The sequence below is a fragment of the Solea senegalensis genome, unplaced genomic scaffold, assembly GCF_019176455.1.
Source record: "Solea senegalensis isolate Sse05_10M unplaced genomic scaffold, IFAPA_SoseM_1 scf7180000015560, whole genome shotgun sequence".
NCBI classification, from domain to species: Eukaryota; Metazoa; Chordata; class Actinopteri; order Pleuronectiformes; family Soleidae; genus Solea; species Solea senegalensis.
The window spans coordinates 17032-41292 of record NW_025321360.1 but is presented as its reverse complement, the minus strand read 5'-3'; the positions used below and the strand labels follow the sequence as shown (position 1 = coordinate 41292).

The 24261-nt window shown below is 39.9% G+C and overlaps 1 protein-coding gene across 1 annotated transcript in view; it reads left to right on the top strand.

Annotated features, from left to right (window-relative positions):
- The window catches only part of LOC122762334 (neural-cadherin-like), a gene marked incomplete at both ends in the record, with an annotated part of 55056 nt that overhangs the window by 22579 nt on the left and 8216 nt on the right, over positions 1 to 24261 (top strand). The window contains 10 exons of the mRNA XM_044017522.1: positions 1958 to 2125; positions 3950 to 4199; positions 7754 to 7881; positions 8544 to 8730; positions 14582 to 14725; positions 16701 to 16821; positions 16900 to 17062; positions 20144 to 20702; positions 21992 to 22101; positions 23867 to 24058. Of these exons, the coding sequence (XP_043873457.1) occupies positions 1958 to 2125; positions 3950 to 4199; positions 7754 to 7881; positions 8544 to 8730; positions 14582 to 14725; positions 16701 to 16821; positions 16900 to 17062; positions 20144 to 20702; positions 21992 to 22101; positions 23867 to 24058 (2022 nt within the window). The remainder of the gene's footprint in view (positions 1 to 1957; positions 2126 to 3949; positions 4200 to 7753; positions 7882 to 8543; positions 8731 to 14581; positions 14726 to 16700; positions 16822 to 16899; positions 17063 to 20143; positions 20703 to 21991; positions 22102 to 23866; positions 24059 to 24261) is intronic.

Here is a 24261-nt window from a genome sequence, read left to right as displayed (position 1 = left end):
TAAACAAATCTCAATTTGTGCGTGTTTAACATGTTAAAATGTGATAATTTGGGGAAAATAAATAAATAAATAAATAAAAATTAACCTCAGCCTGTCAGTTTTTATTTCAAATAATAATAAGAATATGGAAAAATCACGAACCCATGTACAGACCTCTTCTTCTTCGTATTATTATTATTATTATTATTAGTGTTCTTGTTGTTGTTGTTCTTATTGTTGTTGTTAATGTTATTATTATTATTATTATTATTATTATTATTAATGATAATAATATAATTGACTGGATGGGTTCATTTATTAATTATTCATCAGGTCTTACATCTTGGTTTCTTTTGACAGCGTGTGCTTAAAAACACAGGAAATACTTTCTATCGTTGAAACATGCAAAGAACCAAAGTCCAGAGAGAAAATGAGTGATTTTAGCTGCTGGTCCTCTGCTGCCTCGTGTGGTCACTTAGTGTCACTGAGGTTAATCTGAACGAAGGGTTTGAAACACAGAATTAAGAAAACGAGACATTTGTGTGGATCAACAACTCCTGTGTGTGTGATGTTAAATCCATGATTTTCTCTAACAAATACTTACATTTCTCGTTTTATTAGTCTGAAAAAGCTGTGAAATGGTGAATTTATTTCTGTCGATCATATCGATAAACAAAATGTCAACAAATCAAAGTTTTTCTCCTGAAACAGAAAACAGAAGAAACTGCACGAGTGTGTGTGTGTGTGTGTGTGTGTGTGCGACTTCTCTCAGCTTCGCGGACAGAAAAGTCGATTTTATTTTATTTTATTTTATCTGAAGCTGTTGTTGTTGACAGTGCAGGGGTCAAAGGGTCAACAGTCTGCAGCAGACACTCGTGATCATGTCTCCACCGGAGCCTCGAGGAAACGTTCCAGATACTTTCCTCACCTCGCTGCCTCTGAGCCCTCGTTTCACCACAAGTGGCAACAAAAACAATCTTGGTGGAAACATAAAGGCAGATTTCCACATGTTGTGCAAAACAAAACAAGCCACACACACACACACACACACACACACACACACACACACGGGCGAGTGTGGGGATGATAAAAGCCCAAAGAACAACAACTCTGAGTGGAATGAAACTGAATCCTCGTCTCGTTCCCTCAGAGATGTTCGTTGATGTTTGAAGACAGAAAACTTTTCCTCCTCTAATGAGGACGACGGCGTAAAGAACAACTTTTCACCTTCTGCAGACGTGACGATCTGACGCCTTCATCGCTGAGAGCAAATGTTGAATTCTTTTTTTACTGCACACAAATCTAAATAATTAATCTCTGAGGTCTATTAAAAATAAAATAATAATAAAAAAATGACGACTGCTTGTAAAGCAATTTCACAAACGTGAATTAAAAAAAACAGTTTAAAGTTTAAAGTGAGCAGAATGTGTAAATAGCGGCGATCACGCGGTGCGTGAAGCGTAAAGCTCAGGATTAAATAGAGAAATATAAAGTCGTCTCATCACGGTTTGTTTCTGTTTCACAAAACCAATTAATCCACACGGAGGCTGTGTCTCCTCCTCCTGTCGTTAGGAGGAGAAACACTTTCCTCTGATTACAGTGGCTCAACATAATTGCTTCTGTGAGTTTACCAAATTCTGCTGCACAACACAATCACTTCAGATGTTCTTAAAGGAATCGTGCGAGTTATTGTGAAGAAGTGAGTGATGACGGGGAACAACCGTTCAATCCTTATGGACTTAACAAAACATCAGTTTAATCTGCATCACTTAAAGTCACACGATCACGTCTTTATCTCACTGTGAGACAAACTTTTACAACAGGAAACCACTCACTCACTCACTCACTCACTCTCCCACACCAAAGCCCATAGAGAACATCAGTGATTTTAACCCAATGTGGGTGAGTGAGTGGTTTACAAATGTCAGTCAGTCCAAACATGTAAAGGTGAGATGATCTTCTCTTTCTCCTCTTGCAGAGAACCTACATCACCCGCGACATCGTGGCCACAGACGGCGGGAACCGCAGCAGCTCGGTGGAACTGGCCGTCACCATCACCAACGTGAAGAACCAGCCTCCACACTGGGAGAAGAACAGCTACAGCGTGGTCATCCCGGAGAACACTGTCCGAGACACGGCCATCGTGGTGAGTTCACAGCAGCTGCTGGTCCTCTGCTGCCTCCTGTGGTCACTTTGTGTCACTGAGGTCAATCTGAACAAAGGGTTACAGACATTTGAACTTAGTGATGGAGGCAGCAGAGGATCAACAACTGTGTGTGTGTGTGTGTGTGTGTGTGTGTGTGACGTTAAAATCTTAAGTGGGAAACATATTCTTAAACGAGCGTACGCATAATTTAGTGTTGATTTTTACGAGTCTTTTGTGAGACGTGTTTTTAAGATGATGCCTCGTGGCAGCTGTGAGTTCCTGAACTATGTCTTTATTAAAAGTCACTCTCCGTTATCATGTTCTGAAAAAGTTTGTTTATTTATTTACTCTGCAACGTACAAACAAAAGAAGGCGGAGTCTTGAGGGCAGAGGAACTGACTCAAAGAGTTATCAGATCAGTCGTCATGACCGCAGGGACGATACTCAGCGGGGGGGAGAAGTCACTCTGTTGTGCTGCTGCCACTGCTGCTGCCGCTGCTGCTGCTGCTGCTGCTGCCGCCGCTGCTGCTGCTGCTGCTGCTGCTGCTGCTGCTGCTGCTGCTGCCTCTTCACAGTCACTGCTCTGCCCTTGAGCAAGGCCCGTAACTACAAACCACAGCTCAGCTCTGTGTGGACAAATAGAGGCTGGATTGTCAGCAGCAGCAGCAGCAGCGGCGGCGGCGGCGGCAGTGACCTCCAGCTCTCAGAGGTCAGAGCAGCTGAAGAATCTGACAGAAATGATCTCATTTTGAAAAACAGGAGAAATGAACTCATTAATTCAGGAAAACTCTCAGAAGTTTAGAAAGACTTAGTTTTTCAGGAACATATATCTCATTAATTATAAAAACTGACATTTTTCCAGAAAAGTTTTCTCAATAATTACATTTTAAAAAAAAGGAGAAAATATCTAATTAATCCCAAACAGTTTTGAGGAAAAAAATCTCATCATTTTAGGAAAACTGAGTTTTTTTCCATGAAAAAGTTAAATAAAAAAAACCCAACAGATTTTGCAAAAGAAAAATATCTCTGTAAATGAAGAAAACTGAATTTAATGAAAAGGTTATTTTTAGACAGACACACACACACACACACATGAAGATAGAGTAAAGAAACAGCTTCTTTTTCACCTCGTCGACAGAATTCTCTTCAGATCTCATGGAAGCCGTTAAATCCTGGAAAAATCTGAAACTGAAGAGACAGAGGAGACTCGTTTCCACGGGAACGCGTGTGTTTAATGGTGTGTGTGTGTGTGTGTGTGTGTCAGTTCTGTCTCATTAACGTGGACGCTGGACTCGCCCGGGTCGCTCGCCCACAGGAAACCCGCATCACGTCCGAGGTGGCATTTGTGATTTTAATTGCTGTTGTGTGTGTGTGTGTGTGTGTGTGTGTGTGTGTGTGTGTGTGTGTGTGTGTGTGTGTGTGTGTGTGTGGTTTGATCCCTCAGGATTTGGACGTTACTGCCTCGACATTTAGTGTCCATTATTACTGCAAATAAAACTCTGTTTATTTGTGTGTGTGAGTGTGTGTGTGTGTTGGCTCCTCCTCTGTCGTTGTGTCAGTGAAAGCTCTCGTCTCGTCTCTTCTGACATTTTTAAAATAATTGGAAAGAGGCGGAGTTTTAAGATCATGGCTCATTATTTTACTGAGGTTTGAAAAGGAGCACACGCTGGTGTAGTGGTCAGCACTCCTGCCTTTCTGATCTAGATCTGTGGATCTGTAGGTCTGTGGATCCTGTAGATCTAGATCTGTGGACCTGACCATCCTGTGGATCCTGTGGACAGTGAGATGTTGTGTCCTGTTGACCGGGTCTGTGTTTTTCCTCAGACCATCAAGGCCACGTCTCCTCTCGGGGATCCAAGAGTGACGTATAACCTGGAGGACGGGATGGTGCCAGAGACCAACATGCCCGTCCGCTTCTACCTGACCCCGAACCGCGAGGACGGCTCCGCCTCCATCCTGGTGGCAGAGCCGCTGGACTACGAGACCACCAGGAACTTCATGCTCAGAGTCCGAGCTCAGAACGTGGCCGCGGTTCCTCTGGCAGCGTTTACTACTGTCTACATCAACGTCACAGGTGAGGAGGAGGAGCAGCAGGAGGGGGAGGAGCAGCAGGACGGGGAGGAGCAGTGTCCTCGTCTGTGTTTGTCTCCTCGTTTTCCTCCAGACTTAATTCTTGGATTTCAAAGCTGTGAGTCTGATCAGCCTGAGCGAGTCGAGCTCAGAGCCACTGATCCACTCGCGCTCTTAAATGCACAGTACGTAACTTCTGCTGCTCAGAGTCTCGCACTCAAAACAACTAGAAGTTCAAAATACACACAATAAAATACACACAATAAACTTTACACACTATAAACTATACACACAAAACATACACACAATAAAATACACACAATAAACTTTACACACTATAAACTATACACAAAAAATACACACAAAAAATACACACAACAAAATACACACAATAAACTATACACACAAAAAATGCACACAATAAATTGCACACAATAAACTATACACACAAAAATACACACAACAAAATACACAAAAATACACACAAAATACACACAATAAACTATACACACAAAAAATACACAAAAAAATGCACACAATAAAATGCACACAATAAACTATACACAATAAACTATACACACAAAAATGCACAATAAAATGCACACAACAAACTATACACACAAAAATACACACACAAAATACACACAATAAACTATACACACAAAAAAATACACACACAAAATACACACAATAAACTATACACACAAAAAATGCACACAATAAAATGCACACAACAAACTATACACACAAAAAATACACACAAAAAATACACACAATAAAATACACACAATAAACTACACACACAATAAACTATACGCACAATAAACTATACACACTATAAACTATACAAACAAAAAATACACACACAAAATACATACAATAAAATATACACACTATAAACTATACACACAAAAATACAAAATACATACAATAAACTATACACACTATAAACTATACACACAAAAAATACACACTATAAACTATACACACAAAAAATACACACAATAAAATACACACAATAAACTATACACACAATAAACTATACACACTATAAACTATACACACAAAAAACACACACAATAAACTATACACACTATAAACCATACACACTATAATCTATACACACTAAAAACACACACAATAAACTATACACACTATAAACTATACACACTATAAACCATACACACAAAAACAGAGACAGTGGTTAAAGTTAGAGCAGAGACGTAACGAGGATTAAAAGAGTATTGATGCACTGAAATGAACATTCTTGGTTTAGAGCCACGCTGAGGTCAAAGGTCACATCCTGGATTAAAGCTGAGTCATCATCGTCATCATCGTCATCATCACTGCTCAATAATACGGTGGTGTTTGTTCGCTCCTGACCGCCCTCTGCCAACCCTACACACACACAGACACACACACACACACGCACACACACACACACACACACACACGCCCATTCCATCAAATCGGTCTTAATCCAGGGAGTAATAATGAATTCACACAGACCCTCTCCACTATCTTTCCTCTCTGGTCCCACTAAACCCCCCCTCGCCTCCCCTCCCCCCTCTTATCTGTCTTAATAAGAAAGCTCTTTGACTCCTCCAGAGGCAGCGCTGCACAGAGAGGGAGGGACGAGTTAAAACCTCATTTTTAATTCAGACGTGAAGACATTTTACTCAGAAGAAAAGGGAAGAAGCAGCAGCAGCAGCAGCAACAGCAGCAACAGCAGCAGCAGCAGCAGCAGCAGCAGCAGCAGCAACAGCAGCAGCAGCAGCAGCAGCAACAGCAGCAGCAGCAGCAGCAGCAGCCGTTATGTGTTTTCTAATCATAATTCTTTTCGGACCAGAAGAAGAGAAATGTCTCCACCAACAGTTTGGCATGAAAACATCTTTATTCTAATTAACCTCAGTGACACAAAGTGACCACACGAGGCAGCAGAGGACCAGCAGCTAAAATCAGTGATTTTCTCTGTGGACTTTGGTGTGTGAGAGTGAGTGGTTTACAGACTTCAGTTTCCTGTTGTTAAAGTTTGTCTCACAGACGATAAAGACGTCTTTATCTCGCTTTTATAACCATTATGATTCCATTTCTCTTGCACACACTCAAATACCAGCTGTGATTCTTACTGTCGTCGTCCTTCACATGTATTGGTTTCATTAATGTCACCGTCGCTGCAGTGAGACGTTATTGTTCTCTTGTGCTGGTGGTCGACAGTCACATCGGTCCCTGAGCTGTTACTGTAACATGAGCCAGGTTCGTTTCTTTACATGTGGTTGAATGAAGCGACAAAGACTCACAGAATAAAATCTACGTCAGGTTAAGTCTACGATATCGTCTTTATCTCACTGAGAGACAAACTTTAACAACAGGAAACTGAAGTCTGTAAACCACTCACTCTCCCACACCAAAGTCCAGAGAGAAAATCACTGATTTTAGCTGCTGGTCCTCTGCTGCCTCGTGTGGTCACTTTGTGCCACTGAGGTTAATCTGAATGATCATTTTCAAAAGCTGAATTGACAAAATAAGACATTTGAACTCAGTGATGGAGGCAGCGGTGGATCAACAACTCCTCTGTGTGTGTGTGTGTGTGTGTGTGTGTGTGTGTGTGTGTGTGTGTGTGTGTGTGTTAAAATCCCTGGTTTTCTCTATGAGGTTTGGTGTGTGAGAGTCAAGAGTTAACAACATGACACAAACTTGAGTTTCCAGGCAGAAAAGACAGTTAAATTCAACACTGGAGGCATTTATAAGAAACGATAGACCTTAGCTGACATTAAAATCATTTTTTTCTTCACTGTGTCGCTGCATAAAAACACGAGTAAAAAAGTTTACCCATCATGCAAAGCAGGGTGAACTCCAGTGTCCTTCATCTTTACGTTATATAAATCCCAGGCTGGTTACAGTCGCTGCAGGCCTGCGCCGTGATGAAAGTCTGTAAATCAAACACCATCCCAGATGCTGGTGGGACTGACGCTGCTTTGAAACGCACTGGTTTCGCTGAACAACAAAAGGGCTTTGATATTCACCGCCTGTTGTTTTTCTTTAAATCCACTCACAAAACCTGCAGAATGACCTTTAAGGAGTCTTCATCAACAGGAACAAACGGTGTGTGGTTTGCAGCTGTTGTTTGTTTGACAGTTAGAAAAGAGCACACAGCAGTTTGTGACTCTTTCACACTGAGGAGAACGTCAACGTTGTGAGTGACAGAAGAAGAGGAGCGACAAGTGTTGACCACTCACTCGCCCACACCAAAGCCCATAGAGAAAATCAGTGCTTTTAGCTGCAGGGACACAGGAGCTGCTGGTCCTCTGCTGCCTCGTGTGGTCACTTTGTGTCACTGAGGTCCATCTGAATGATCGTTTTCAAATGCCGAATTGCTAAAATAAGGCATTTGAACTCAGTGATGGAGGCAGCAGTGGATCAACAACTCCTGTGTGTGTGTGTGTGTGTGTGTGTGATGTTGAAATCACTGATTTTCTCTATGGGCTTTGGTGTGGGAGAGTGAGTGGTTTACAAACTTCAGTAAATTGACGATTCTTTGTCGTCATCTTTCCACAGACGTCAACGACAACGTCCCGTTCTTCACGTCGTCCATCTACGAGGCGTCGGTGACTGAAGGAGCAGAAACGGGAACGTTGGTTCTCCAGGTTTCAGCCAACGATCTGGACCTGGGTCTGAATGGAAAGGTAATAGACACAGAACTTACAAGGTTACAGAGTAAACTATACACTTGGGGGTAAAATGAAAAACAACTTCTACTTTTTTACAGTGTATAAAACAGTTAAAGATTTTACCAGACCAGAGTTTGTGATATTATTGTGATCGATTTCACTTGAAATTACAAAAATATGGAGCCAAAAAGAGGGAAAAAGGAGGGAAAACCACATTAACAACACATTGATGTTATTGTGACATACGTGGCAGATTTTTTTTCTTTCCAAAGTCAGTGAGATGTTGTCTAAGAAGGGACCGTCTACAAGTTGGAACACTTTCCCAAAAAAACATACTTTTTCATTCCCAATAAAAAAAATTAAAAAATCCAGAAATTTGAATCATAAGATTTTGGCTCATATTCTAAAATTATAAAATATTATGTGTTTATTATGTGTTGGATTTTTTTTTGTCTGTGTACTTGTCTCTAACTGTGGATTTTTTGCAAAATTCTGTGAATTTTCTGAATTGGAAACTTTCCATGAGAATTAACGGCACTAAAGTGGAAAACATTTTAAAATTTTCATATAATGAACATAAACATAGTCGTTAAATAATAAATTGCGTCATAATCTTTGTCTACAAACCTGAATTCTTGAACTTTGTGAACCACTCACTTGCTCCTCCCATTCTCCAGATCGTGTACTCCCTGCTCGAGGATCGCAGCGGCGATCACCAGTTTTTCCGCGTCGACCCGGAGCTGGGACTCATCTACACCCAGGCTGTGTTTGACCGCGAGACCAAGAGCTCGTACCTGCTGGAGGTGAAGTCCGTGGACGGGTCAGAATCGTCGCGGCCCGGCAAACACGGTCAACCCAACTCTGGTGAGTGCGAGTGAAAACACCATGTTTCTGCTCTGTGACCTGTGAAAACTCTCCTGACGAGCACAGGAAACAGCTGCACTCATGCCAGTTATTCAGTCATCTACAAACGTGCATGAACGACACTTCTCCAACATCTTTAGATAAACTAAAATAAACTGTAAACTTGTAATGTAATGTAATGTCATTTAGCCAGGAGTCCTAGAAATCCTATATTCAATGCACAGGTTGCATTTGAAGAATGCCTCAATCAATAAATAAATAAATAAATAAATAAATGAATAAATAAATAAATTGAAAGAAAGGTGAATAAAGTGTGAGCGACTTTTAGTAGTTTTAGCTGTTTAGTATAATTACACCAAACACCTGGTACATGCTGCCATTATTGTGCTAATTTGTATAATTCATAATAATTTGACTCTAAAACAAACAAACAAAAACAGTCTGAGATAAATGTGTGACTGGAAAAAAACCATGTGTGGTTGTAACTGTCCGTGGTCCTGGTTTTGGAGCTGTTTATTTCCCCCTACAAAACTGTCCTTGATGCTGGTTCTGACCATGAAACTGTCCATGGTGCTGATTTTCATTGTGTATCCGTCCATGGTGCTGATTGTGGGGCTGTTTTTTTGTTTTATGGTCCATGGTCCATGGTTCTGGTTTTGGATCTGTTTCTGTGTAATTGTCCTTGGTTCTGGTCGTGGATCTGTTTTTTGTGGATCTGTCCACGGTTCTGGTGCTGTTTTTGTGTAACTGTCCATGGTCATGTTTTCTTCTACACGACTGTCCTTGTTGCTGGTTCTGACCATGGAACTGTCCATGGTGCTGGTTGTGGATCTGTCCATGATTGTGGTTTTGGTGCTGTTTTTGTGTAACTGTCCATGGTTCTGTTTTTTTTCTGCATGACTGTCCTTTTGCTGGTTCTGACCATAGAACTGTCCATGGTGCTGGTTTTTTGGTGATTGTGGTGTTCTTTATATGTGCATCCGTGGTGCTGATTTGTCTTCTTCTTTCCTTTTTCACTGTCCATGGTGCTGATTTACTTCTTTGTCACTTTATGTGGTGCTGATTCTTTTCACAACTGTCCTTGACCATGAAACTATCGTTGGCACTGTTATTTTTCTATGTAACTTTCTCCTTTCTTCACTGTCCGTGGTGCTGAATTTTTCTTTGTAACTGTTGTGCTGATATATGTCACTGGCCGCGGTGCTGAGTTTTGCATCAGTGTTTGTTGAGCTGACTGTGTAACTGTCCATGGTGCTGATTGTTCCGCGCACACACAGCCATGTACTGTAAACCTCAATATTAGACCTAAGTATTTCAGTGAGCGTCGAAGAGAAGAATCAGTGTTGGGATTACAGGTGGCTCGCACAGAGGTGAAAATAACGTGTCCTGAGGGTCTTCAACAACAACAGAAGCGCCAACAGTCTGTCGGTAAACACACGTGTCCGTCTTCACATGAGTTCACCTCATGTCGCAGGTGCTCGTGTTTACTTTAGCGACTGAATGCCTCGATGCCTCGTCGTTGTTATGGATTTAGAAACGCTGAGAGAGCTCTCACCTCACACCATAATGCTGAGCTCTCAAGAATGTGAGAGGGTGAAAAAAAAACTGTGAAAGGCAGCAGGATTAGCTAAAGAAAATATTAAAAAACAGTTTGGCTGCGAGAATGTTATTTTTGCCTCGTGCTTTAACATATTTAATAAAACTCAAGTTATGAGCACAGCAGTGGATCAGTGGAGACGTGGGATTACCTCAAATAAGTATTCAACCCCACCTTCTCTGTTGGTAATCTGACTAATTATCTCTCAGGTTATCTCTGGATCTCATTGTGTCTCGATCCAGCATGTGAGATATTCTCTAACGAATATCTCACATGTTCATTTTTAATATTGAAAGCAATGGTGACAGTGAGTTGAAGGTTGGCGCGGAAACAAAAGGACACAAAAACCCCACAGTTGCCCCTGACAACTGTTTAATCTACACCTGCTTAATTACATGCTGTGTTTTTCCACTCTGTCTCACTGTTAGACACAAGTTTGTAAACCACTCACTCTCCCACACCAAAGTCCAGAGAGAAAACCAGTGATTTTAACATCACAGCACACAGTTGTTGATCCACTGCACTTGTAAAGTGACAGTGTTTCGATGCACAAGGAGAGAAAACACCTTTAATTCCATTAAGAATGTTTTAAAAATCAGATTATTTTTTCTGTCTCATGGACAAACGTCTCTGTGTTTCTGACGTTAAAGCGGAAAAGTAAACAGTGGGAGACATGAAGGTCTAATAATGAAGTCTATTTTTAAAATGTAATCTCCTTGTTTGACTCGTTCAGCACACGAACAGTGGAAATAAGGAATAGTTCGCTTGTCTTTATGTTGTGTCAGAACTGGTTGTTGAAGTGAGGACGGGATATTTCAGTTTTAATTGTTTGTTTGTCGTGAAAATGTGGCTGCTAAGTTATACACAAGTGGAAAAAAAGGATTTTAGCCACTTAACAAGAGACTGACGTCATGAAATGTTCGACTGGATTAAGTCTTTGATCAGGAAAAATAAAGTTTGTGTCACTTTGTGAACTGTTTTACTCTCTCACACACACACACACACACACACACACACACGCACACGCACACAGGATTTGATTTGATTTGATTTGAAAATCTTTAATGTCCCCGAAGGGCAATTTGGTTTACAGCAAAAGTTCAACACAGTAGAGCTCACATAGCACACACATGACACAATAAATACATATAAATACATATAGTCATCACAGATAACAGTACTGTACATCCTTCCCAACAGGTTCGCCTGCAGCGTATTAAGGAATCTAACGGCAGACGGGACAAAGGATTTTAGATATCTGTTTGATTTGGCCTGACAAGGGAATGTGTACCTCCAGGAGCTGTTGATCCACTGCTGCCTCCATCACTGAGTTCAAATGTCTTATTTTCACAGTTCGGCTTTAAATATCCTTCATTCATATTGACCTCAGTGACACAAAGTGACCACACGAGGCAGCAGAGGACCAGCAGCTCCTGTGTGTGTGATGTTAGAATCACTGATTTTCTCTATGGGGTTTGGTGTGTGAGAGTGAGTGCTTTATAAACATTTTACAAAAGTGATTTTTAGTTTAGTTTTTTGTTTGATCAGTGGTTATAATCGTGTTTTTAAGTCAGTTCACAAACAGGGTTTGTTCGTGTTTTCAATCACTTTCACGGTCTTCGTGTTGGAAGATGCAAAGTATGTGTATTTTCTTTATGTGACATTAAATCAGCGTTAATGTAAAATTGCAGCTTAATATAACGTGTAAATGTGTCCATCATGTTGAACGTACTGAGCGCGGCGGTGATGACACATTAGTGTGAAAAAAAATAAAATAAATAAAAGACGAGCAGAAAGAAGTCGACGGCTGAAAAACAGCTGCTGCCTCGACTTCAGTTAAGTTTTCCTTCTTTCTGTGTCTTTGCCACATCTGCTCGTCTCTCAACCACCACCAGCATCTCCGTCTCCTCTGTCTCTCTCTCTCTCTCTGTCTGTCTCTCTCTCTCTGCCTCCATCTCTCTGTCTCTCTCTCTCTCCCTGTATCTCTCTCTCTCTCTGTCTGTCTGTCTCTCTCCCTCCCTCCCTCCCTCCCTGTCTGTCTGTCTCCCGCTCTCCCTCTCTCATTCGCTGCCAGAGCAAATGCACACACGCTCCACGCAGAGTGGAGCAGCTGTTTGGACAGACGGACGGAGACAAGTGTCAAAGAAGCGGCGCAGCAGACCAGGACGGATTCATTTAAAAAAAAAAAAATCAATTTAATGGTAGATTATTAACCGCTCTCCCTCACTGTGACATTTGAGGCAACAAAAAGTCAAATATTAAATCAGGCAGAGACCGAGAGACCACAGGACTTATTTCATACTCTTATTTATTTAGTATTTGTCCGTCGTGAATTTTAAGCGACGTTGAATTAACGAGGATGAGTGACAGGCACATGAACAGATAGCAAAGACATGAAAGAGCGCTGATGCTCCCTCACATGTGCAGGTGACTGCAGTTGTAACGAGTTTATAATTAAACTATTCTTTCTTTAAAAGAGATCATTTCAGTGTGATGAGTTTTACTCAGCGAACCCCAGCGGATCACGACAGCCTGATTACCTCAAAGGTCTTTCAGCAGAAGGATAATCCCTGAGCTTTAAATTAATCTGGCGACACAGACGTCCCTGCACACATCATTTAACCTGAATCATTTCATGTAAAAAAAAAATATATATATGTATATATATATATATACACCATACTGTTGTTGTTTAAAGCTTTCGACAGCATCTCTATTTGATAATCCACACAAATATATCTGCCAACGTCCAAATATGAAGATTTAAAGCTGTGTCACATCTTTATCTTGAACCGTTAGACAGACTTTTCCTTGTGTAAACTGAAGTTTGTAAAGCACTCACTCTCCTACACCAAAGCCCAGAGAGAAAACCAGCGATTTTAACATCACAGCACGCAGGAGCTGCTGGTCCTCTGCTGCCTCGTGTGGTCACTTTGTGTCACTGAGGTCAATCTGAATGAAGGACTTCAAATGCTGAATTTTACAAAAAAGACATTTGAACTCCGTGATGGAGGCAGCAGTGGATCAACAGCTCCTGTGTGTGTGTGTGTGTGTGTGATGTTAAAATCACTGATTTTCTCTATGAGCTTTGGTGTGTGAGAGTGAGCGGTGGACAGAGCGACACGAACTTCAAACAGCCGGTTGTAAAAAGCTTCCTCATGGTGAAATAAAGCAGTGGAGTTCCTCAAGGCTCCATCCTGGGGCCGCTCCTGATCAACATGTTAATTCTCGTGCTCCAGCTCCGTTTGTGGAAAACAGTGAAGCTCTAAAAAAAGAGACAGAAGGTTGTGAAGTTATTCAGCAACATTATGGAAGAATCTGTGTGTCTTTGTTTGTATTTTGTTTCCACGGAGATTGACTTTAACATGTGATTATTCTGAAAACCCTGCACCTTGTGATGGAGGATTAAACTCCCCCAGTTTTTCAATATTCTGTCATTTATTTATTTATTTAACAAAAAAAAGAATTCTGAGCTGGTTTCGTTCGTCGCTGTGTACGACACAGGTTTCATTATCGTCGTAAAAATGCACGGCGGTCCCATTTCTCCTCGCTGGATTAAGAAGAAGCGTTTGACCGTGTCAAATATGGCTTAGCTGGAAATGATCTCCAACACACACAGATATGATATTAGCACACGGGAGTTTATTCACACTCGCGCTCACAGTTAAGAGCCGAGTAAAAGCAGCATTTACAATCCAAAGGTTGTGTGTTTCGTTAACCATGTGTGTCCAATTCACGTGGTTATAATAACACGGTCACACCTGCCACACGAAACACACACACACACACACACTTCATTTAGTTTTAAATATCTCTTTCTACTTTAGTCACTTAAGAAAATACAACATACAATACTGCAAAAATATTTTCCTGCTTAAGTTTATGATAAATAATGTGCTCAACACTTTATCTCAGGTTTTTCCAACAGGAAACTGAAGTTTGTAAACCACTCACTCTCCCACACCAAAGTCCATAGAGAAAATCAGTGTTTTTAGCTCTCGGTGACACAGGAGCTGCTGGTCCTCTGCTGCCTCGTGTGGTCACTTTTTGTCACTGAGGTCAATCTGAACAAAGGATTTTAAAAGCCAAATTGACAAAATAAGACATTTGAACTCAACAACTCCTGTGTGTGTGTGAGACGTTAAAATCACTGATTTTCTCTCTGGGCTTTGGTGTGGGAGAGTGAGTGCTTTACAGGGTGATTAAACTCATTAAAAGCTGCACTAATTGACTTCATTTCTCTCTCTCTCTCAGACACGGCGTACGTTCGCGTGTTCATCAGCGACGTCAACGACAACAAGCCGGCGTTCGCGCAAACGTCGTACGAGGTGGACGCGGACGAAGACGCCGACGTGGGCTTTGCCGTCCTCACCGTCAGCGCCAACGACGGAGACGAAGGTGAGCGACGACAGTTTGTTTCTCCTGTTCTTCTCTCTTTTTTTTTTATTCTGAGTTATTTAAATCATTTTTTAATTATTTTTATTTTGGTTCTGGTATTTTTTTTAAATAAATGAAACAATTTTACCAGAATGAATTAGATTTTTCTGAATTAATTAGATAGAAAACACATTTGTTTTGTTTCTGTTTCTTTTTTTTAATAAATGAGTACAAAAATATTTTTAATTGTTAGATAATTTTAATTAATTATGTGGATTTTTTTTTATATTTGAATTAAATAATTTTTACCATCATTTTTACAGAGTTTTGTTTTTGTTTTTTTTTAAATAATTTGATATTTTTTCCAGATTTTCTTTTTATTCATTATTTCATTAATTATATAATCTTTGGTGAAGTAATAAGATTGTATTTTTTTAATTTTTTGCTATTGTCCACATTTAGCCTTTGTTCTCTTTCACAACAGCAGACCAATCACGTGCTCTGTACACGGTCACATGACTGATTCCAGAGAAGAAACAAAGTGAAAAGTTTCTTCACGTCGGCCGAAAGATTAAAAAACGCCGAGATTTGAATGAATGACATTTACTCCATTTATTTAATCCCAGTGTTTTTTGAGGTCGATCCCTGAAATGAAAACACTTTATTTCAGTGAAGTTTGACTTCATGTTCATTTTTTTTTATTTCTAACCCGATTTTAGAAAAAAAACGTTTTTTTCTTTAATAATTTCAGCGCTGAATTTTTTAATCATTTAAATTAAAAGGTTTTAACATCATATTTATATTATTATTATCTTTATCATCATCAGAGCTGTGTGTGTGTGTGTGTGTGTGTGTGTCACAAAAACATTCATGTTCCTGGGTTGGTTTGTTTATTTGAAGCGTTGTGTTGCACTTTTCTTTTCTTTGCTCCTCTGAGTCTCAACACTTTAATAAACACTCAGACAACAGGAAGAGGAAGAAGAAGTGTGTGTGTGTGTGTGTGTGTGTGTGTCCCTCACGTCTCATTTAAAGTCCCGGCAGGGACAGAAGTAAACGATGTGGATTAGAGACGAGCGAGTGTCGTCCTCTCTCCTTCCTCCACTTTCATCTCGTTAATAAACGGAATCTTTTTCTTGTCCTTGGAGGTTTTTTTCTCCTTTTTTTCACTCGTTCATATTAATGGACGCAGCTGCAGCTTTAGCTCTAATTATCATTCTGAGGTCGTACGACGGAGTATTACAACCAAACTGAAGACTTTAGAGAAACGAGAATAAAGTCTTAATATAACGAGAATAAAGTCTTAATATTAAGAGAATAAAGTCTTAATATTAAGAGAATAAAGTCTTAATATTAAGAGAATAAAGTCTTAATATTAAGAGAATAAAGTCTTAATGTTATGAGAATAAAGTCTTAATATAAAGAGAATAAAGTCTTAATATAAAGTCTTAATATTTAGAGAATAAAGTCTTAATATAAAGAGAATAAAGTCTTAATATAATGAGAATAAAGTCTTAATATAAAGAGAATAAAGTCTTAATATTAAGAGAATAAAGTCTTAATGTTATGAGAATTTAACTTCACTATTTTAACTTGGAGAAAAGGATTTTGACTCAAACAAATGTAAATGTCACCATAATCAGCCGCTGATGACTTTAAAAAGGCGGGATTATTACGACGTTAATGAACGTGGAGCTGTGACATTTTTATGATTTATTTAACCTTCAAACGTTTTCATTTAAGAGGATAAAATACAATTTTTACTCGCTTCATGTAACTCTTTATTTATTTATTTCCGGTGTAGAGGAATAATCCAGTCAAACGTTATTAATACAACGAGCACAAATGCTGTAAAGGAGAATGAGTTTAATGTAGAAAATATTTTGAAAACACAGTCATTTTCTGATTTAATGACAACATAATGGTTCTGGGTGACTCCCTGGTTCTCCCCTGGGTGACGTTGACACCGAGCGCTGCTCGGTCTTGTGTTGATCTGCAGGTGGAAATGCTAAACTGAGATATCAGATCACTTCAGGAAACACGGGTGGAGTGTTTGACGTGGAGCCTGAAGTGGGCACGATCTTCATCGCTCAGACTCTGGACTACGAGCAGAACAAACGGTAGGACAGGTTTGTTCTGTTCTGACAAAAACAGAAGCTGTTTGGATCTAAAGTGTCGTTCATTTTCCTGAATCTCAGCTACAAACTTCACGTCCTGGCTTCAGACGGGAAGTGGGAAGATTACACGACTGTGACGGTGAACGTGGTGAACAAGAACGACGAGGCCCCGGTGTTCACCGTCAACGAGTACTACGGGAGCGTGACGGAGGAGCTGGACGGCTCGCCCGTCTTTGTCTTACAGGTATTTTTATTATCAAATCTGCCTCAAATAAAATTCCAAAAACATGTGTTCCAGTTATAATTCAGTTGTTGTTTTTAAGTGTGTTTGCGTTAAATATTTACACAAAGTCAAGACTGACAATGCACCGAGAACCTGACAGGAAACTGAAGTTTGTAAACCCTTTATTTTACGCTCTGCTAATTACATGGTATTTACTAAGAAACTAGATGGTAACAAAACATAGTTCATAGGAAAGTTCCAAAATAACTTTTTGTAATTACTAAGTTAGTACCTAGTAAGTATGTGGAAACATACTAGGAAACTAGATGGTAATACAAGAAAGAAAGTACCCATACAGAAAGCATAGTAAGTACTAAGTTATTACTTAGTAAGCACATTAAAACCTTCAACCCATACGGATGTAAGTACTAAGTTATAACATACTAAGTACATGGTTGCGTCAACGAAAGTTCAAAGTGCAGAACGGAGATGAGGCACCACTCTATTTGCACTGCTCTGGCTCCTCCCACTTTGACCTTCGATGCTAATCGTTGTGAAAGTGAGCCAACACCCAGAAGAATGTGCAAAACTCTAACAGTAAGTTGAAATATTGCAATAATATCAGAATTGTATTATTATTGTGGGGCAAGTTATAGTAGTTTGTGTCACTTCAGTTGGAGAACAAGTTAACTCAAAGTTAATGTATGTAAATGACATCAATTTTGTCTTACTTTTATTGTGGTAGGTCATCTGCACAAAAGTGATGCTTTTATTTTGAAAGGCTAACATACCGGAAGTAGGAAAACAAACGAGAGAAAGGTGGTGCCAATTAAGTGCGCGTGAAGCTCTTATTTACTGATTTATTTTAGCACCTGGCTGACAGCACACACGGTCTGTAGACGTGGTATCTGCTATTATGTGTGTTTTGAGTTGTTTTTAATCTCAGTTAGTACTTTATAGAGTTTCATGTGAATGTTATGCTAGTAGTAGCATCACTTCCTTATTAATTAATTAGCATCTAGGCTAACGTTAGCTAGTGCAAGGCATACACACGTTACTAACGTTTATTACTAGTTAAATAGCTATGTATAAATGTACAATATGTACATAGTGTGAAGTGTATTTAATAGGAATTAGTCAATACGCTGTCCCTGAACTGTACACAATTCAACAACTGTTATATTTCTAAAAACGGTTCTAATTGTTATAATTTGAATAGAAGTTTTCTTGGCCTTGTACAGCAATTTACTAACCGTGCCAATTATAAATATGATATTCAAAGGTAAGTAACTGGAACTCACCAATGTATTGTAGGTACTTAGTAGGTTATAACTTAGTACTAATGGTCCTTTACGTTCGGAATATGTGTATTGTTTTACTATCTAAGTTTCTAGTACGTTTCTATTTACATACTTACTAATAACTTTGTACTTTAATCTTTCTTTCTGGTACTTTGATAATATGTATATTGAAATACTATCTACTTTTCTAGTATGTTTCCATGTAATTGTAGTATGTTATAACTTAGTAGTTACATCTGTTCTATATGGGTACTTTCTTAGTAAATAGATTGCATTACATCTAGTTTCTTGGTAGTTTTTTATGTACTTACTAAGTAATAAATGAATACCTACTATCCTTTCTGTATGGGTACTTTCTTAGTAAATAGATTGTATTACCATCTAGTTTCCTAGCATGTTTCCATGTTCTCTGAAGTTAGTAAAGCACTCACTCTCCCACACCAAGGCCCATAGAGAAAATCAGTGATTTTAGCTTGTGGGGACACAGGAGCTGCTGGTCCTCTGCTGCCTCGTGTGGTCACTTTGTGTCACTGAGGTTTATCAGAATTAAAGTTTTAAAAGACAGAATTCATAAAAATCAGACATTAGAACGTAGTGATGGAGGCAGCAGTGGATCAACAACTCCTGTGTGTGTGTGATGTTAAAATCACTGATTTTAACATCAGTGATTTACCTAACCTAAGAATCCTGCTAAATATTATAGTAAGTAAAGTAATAATATATCTGACTTATGCCTGCATATATTATATATTAATTTAGTCTTCTGCAAATTGGCTGAAATCCCTTTCTCCATGAGGACCTGCTGGCAGCCGTTATTAGACTTTGACACCGACGTGTATTATTATGTTTAATGTCTATAAATGTAGGGCGAAAAAAACCCACTTCAAAATATCAATTCTCCATTAATGAGTTGTATATTTAATGATGCAGTGTCCTTTGCTTCAAGTCAGCAGCAATTAAAGTGCGCAGGAACCTAATTGAGATTAAGTTCATCGTTATTTAGTACCAGTACATTTATTTTATTTTTTTATTAGCGTTCCACTTTTGAAAAAAATTATTTTAGTTTTTTTTTATTAAGCAATTACTGAGCATCATCATCAGCAGCAGCAGCATCATCATCAGCAGCAGCAGCACCATCAGCAGCACCATCATCAGCAGCAGCAGCAGCAGCAGCAGCAGACAGATATAGAGTGTGTCAGAATTGTTGAAGCTTTGACCCCGGGAAGTGTTTTTAATGATAAATAGAACATTAAAACATCTCCATCTCTCTTCTCTTAATTTCTCTGCTGAGAATGTTCGTCATCGCGAGCTGCGCCGCGATGCTTCTCCCTCCTGATTCAGGGAAGAGGATTTCTTTTAACCGTGTTAGTAGAACACAGCGAGCGCTGACATCACGCTGCAAATTACCCAACATCTCTCCCACGGCGTAATTGCTCCTGATGCTGCCGCTGCTGCTGCTGCTGCTGCTGACGATGAGTGAGAAGAAGGAGAAGAAGCACAAGAAGCAGAGGAAGAATTAAAGAGGTTGGATTTTCCTACAGGAGGGTTTTTAACTGCGCTGAGTCAGCACTGATTATAGCTGCTGTGAAAATGAGAGGCCAAACAGCTCGAGAGGCTGCTGCTGCTGCTGCTGCTGCTCCTGCCGCTGCTGCTGCTGCTGCTGCTGCTGCCACAGGTTCTTTCACTGATGGAGAAGAAACAGAGTAAAGTGTAGCATAGAAAAGTTTTTCTTCTCTCTCCAAACACTGGAGACGAACACGTCCCGAAACCAAATAAAGAAAAGTCCATTTTCTCCCCAAAGGTCACGGCGTCTGACCCCGACAAAGACGCGGACCCTGAGGCCCTGCGTTACTCTCTCCACGGTCAGGGAGCCGAGAGCGAGTTCATCATCGACGAGGTCACGGGGAAGATCTACGCTCAGAGGACGCTGGACCGCGAGGAGCGCGCTGTCTGGCGCTTTGTCGTCCTGGCAACAGACGAAGGCGGCGAAGGTCTGACGGGCTTCACCGACGTCATCATCAACGTGTGGGACATCAACGACAACGCTCCCGTCTTCACGTGCGCCCCCAGCTGTCAGGGAGACGTGGCGGAGAACTCAGCGGCGGGGACGTCCGTGATGGAGATGACGGCCACCGACCTGGACGACTCCGCTGTGGGTCAGAACGCCGTGCTCTCCTACAGGATTGTGGGTAGTTTAGACGTCACGGACACGGAGGTGGGAGGAGTCCCGGCGTTCTCCGAGATTTTCACCATCAACCCCACGACGGGAACCATCACCGTGGCCATGGCCGGTCTGGACCGAGAGCAGGCAGAGTCTTATCTGCTGGTGGTGGAGGCCAGAGACGGAGGAGGGATGACAGGTAAACCACCTCACTCTAATCCAGAACCAACATAATCTGTTATCGTGACTATCATCATCTGTTATCATGACTAACATAAACTGTCATCATGACTAACATAATCTGTCATCATGACTAGCATAATCTGTTATCATGACTAACATAATATGTTATCGTGACTAGCATAATCTGTTATCATGACTAACATAATCTGTCATCATGACTAACATAATCTGTCATCATGACAATCATAATCTGTCATCATGACAATCATAATCTGTTATCATGACTAACATAATCTGTTATCATGACTAACATAATCTGTCATCATAATCTATCATTTGTCTGTTAACATGTCATAGTCTGTTATCATGACTAACATAATCTGTCATTTTGGGTGGTGTAGCTCAGTGATTAAAACATGTATCCTGTGTGCAAAAGACTTAATGGTTGCAAGTTCAACGCCACCCCTGGCAGGTTGTACTCAATTCCCTTGTAAATTGCTTTGGATAAAAGCGTCTGGTAAATGACATGTAATGTAATGTAATCATGACTAACATAATCTGTCATCATGACTAACATCATCATGACTAACATAATCTGTCATCATGACTATCATAATCTGTTATCTTGACTAACATAGTCCTGAACCAAGTAATCTGTTATCATGATCGGACTAAATCATTTTATGATGACTTAAAGAATCTTTTCTGACATATAACTATATCATAATAATAGTTTGTTTGTTGTGAGTTAAGCAGCATTTTTTAAATCGACATATTAATGATTTTCTTACAAACATAGTCTCTGTGGAAATTCACTGCTTTTGACTTATCGTGAGTTTTTATCGCGATGCGAGGTGAGATCATCAGAATCAGAATCAGAAGAGCTTTATTGCCAAGTACGATTTGCACATACAAGGAATTTGTTCTGGTGTCATTGGCGCATAACAAGCATACAAAATTTTCTAAAGTGAACAGTAAACGTATATATACACAGTATATAAATGTTTTTAAAGATGAAAAAGAGCACTACAGAAAGAGCAGTAAAGAGCAGTATGACTGGGCAGAAGTGAGTAACAGTGCAAAGTGCAAAGTTCACAGTAATGAACACAGTAATGAACACAGTAATGACGTTAATATAACGCATAAAAAGGATGTAATGATAATGTGACATGTAGAGGCAGAGGAGGACATGTAGAGGCAGAGGAGGTCAAAACAAGACAAAACAACGCGCACCAACACACCGAGGCGACCATCCGCGGCGCCATCGTAACATGATATCATGTATCGTCTCACCCCCGTTGACAGGAACTGGTACTGCAACCATCCAGATTAAGGACGTGAACGACCACGCTCCGTGGTTCACGGATCACTCGTGTGTCGCCAAGATCTCTGAGAACATGGAGCCGAACGCTGAGGTGAGAAGATGAAACACTTGTTTATTATCATGAAGAAAATAGTGCGTGTTTTATTTAAAATAAATAATAAAAAAAGGCTTTGTTATGTTTTTGGAAATCACTGCATCTGATAATCCAGCTGATGCCGTGTTTGTCCGTCCGATAAAATACAACTGTTAAAAAAACAATAGGAAATTGCTTATTGAATAACACTTAAATATTTTAGACAAAACAAAACATGAACTCAATGTTAAATGCACAAAACATTCGTCATCAAAAAATAAACTAAACTTCCTTCAAACTAACTTTAACTTGTGTAAACTTACATAAAGGTGTAATAATCTATTTGTTTGTTTAATAATAAAAGAAAAATGGTTAAAATCTGACAGATTATTTGGTTCATGTGGATGACGATAAATGGTCAATAATCCCCCCCAAAAAAGACAAAACATGTCTGTTATCCTTAATTCAATAATCTGACTGAAATGTCTCTTATCCTGACTACAATAATCTCTTACCTTGAATCAAATATTCTGTTCCCCCGAATAAAGTAATCTATTATCGGGACTGAAATTAATCTATCATCTCAATTAAAATAATCTGTAATCCTGACTAAAATAATCCATAATCCTGACCAAAATAATCTTTTATCCTGACTAAAATCTCTTGGGTCTTGTCAAAAATGATTCTGTCTAAAATAATCTGTTATTCTGAATGAAATAATCTGTCACCTGACATCACAGAGACACAATAAAGAGAATAATCTATGCAAATACAAAGCGTATGAAGTGGTATGATGATCTAAAGGAACTTGGTTATGAAAAAGTATTTTCCTATAAAAGAGCATGAAGTGGAACATGTGGCACATGCTCATCCCTGACCTTGAAGCACATTTGCACATTTATTTTTGCACATTCTTGCCCACTTCTGTAATTCACAGATTAAAAAAAGGAAGGTGAACCTGGAGTTAGAGAGCTGAGGCGAGCTGTTACAAACGTGACCCACATACTTTTTCAATAATGAAAAGAATTTGTGCGTTCACCAATAACTGTCTCCAGCTGTGGTTAAATAAAGCTCGAGCTGTTTTTCCCGCTTAAATGACGTCTCACTGGTTTCATTGATAAATTCAGGTTTATTTTAAAGTGTTTCTTTTTTATGAAATGACGGTGAGTCAGCGCTGAGTCACCGTGCAGAAGGAAAAACAGATTTCAGACACTTAAAGAAGTTTCACCTCCTCAAATCTCCACGTGTCTTCATCTCACAGTGGGCCAGACTTCTCCAACAGGAAAGTGAAGTTTTTGAACCACTCACTCTCCCACACCAAAGTCCAGTCAGAGAAAATGAGTGATTTTAACATCACACACACAGGAGTTGTTGGTCCACTGCTGCCTCCATCACTCAGTTCAAATGTGAGATTTTATCACTATTTTTTTCAAGTCGGTGTTTGAAATCCTTTGTTCGGATTCACCGTAATGACACAAAGTGACCACAGGAGGCAGCAGAGGACCAGCAGCTCCTGTGTCCCCGCCAGCTAAAATCACTGATTGTCTCTATGGGATTTGGTGTGGGAGAGTGAGTTTGAAAACTTCACTTTCCTGTCAAAAAATGATGAAATAAAGTAGCAAATATATTCTTACTAATATCAAACAGGCATGTTGATATTTAATTAGCTGAGTCTTTTGGCTAAAATCAGTTTTCCCTTTCGTGCTGAAAGTGAAACGATTTGTTGTTTGCTCCAGAGTTGTGAGTGAATAATGACTGAGGAAGTCGCCTGCTGTGCTCTCAGGTGCTGCAGCTCGCTGCAGAGGACAGAGACACCGGAGAAAATGCCCAGCTGACCTTCAGCGTCGTGTCTGGAGACCAAGAGCAGAAGTTCTACATGGTCAGTCATAAGCAGGAGCAGCGCGGCACTCTGCGACTCAAGAAACGCCTGGACTACGAGCGTCACAGCGAGCAGCGCTTTAACCTCACGCTGAAGGTACGAGACCATCACTCACAGTCAGAAATAACACTAAACTGTGCGTGTGTGCAAACTTCTACTGTAAAGTCATATATTTTGCTGGGGAAAAACCTACAAAACAAAGATAAAATGTATAATTAAACTTCACAAAAGAGCTGTTGGGATCACTAAAGAGACTCAGTACCTTGAAGCTATGAGATTAGATTAGATTATTAATACAC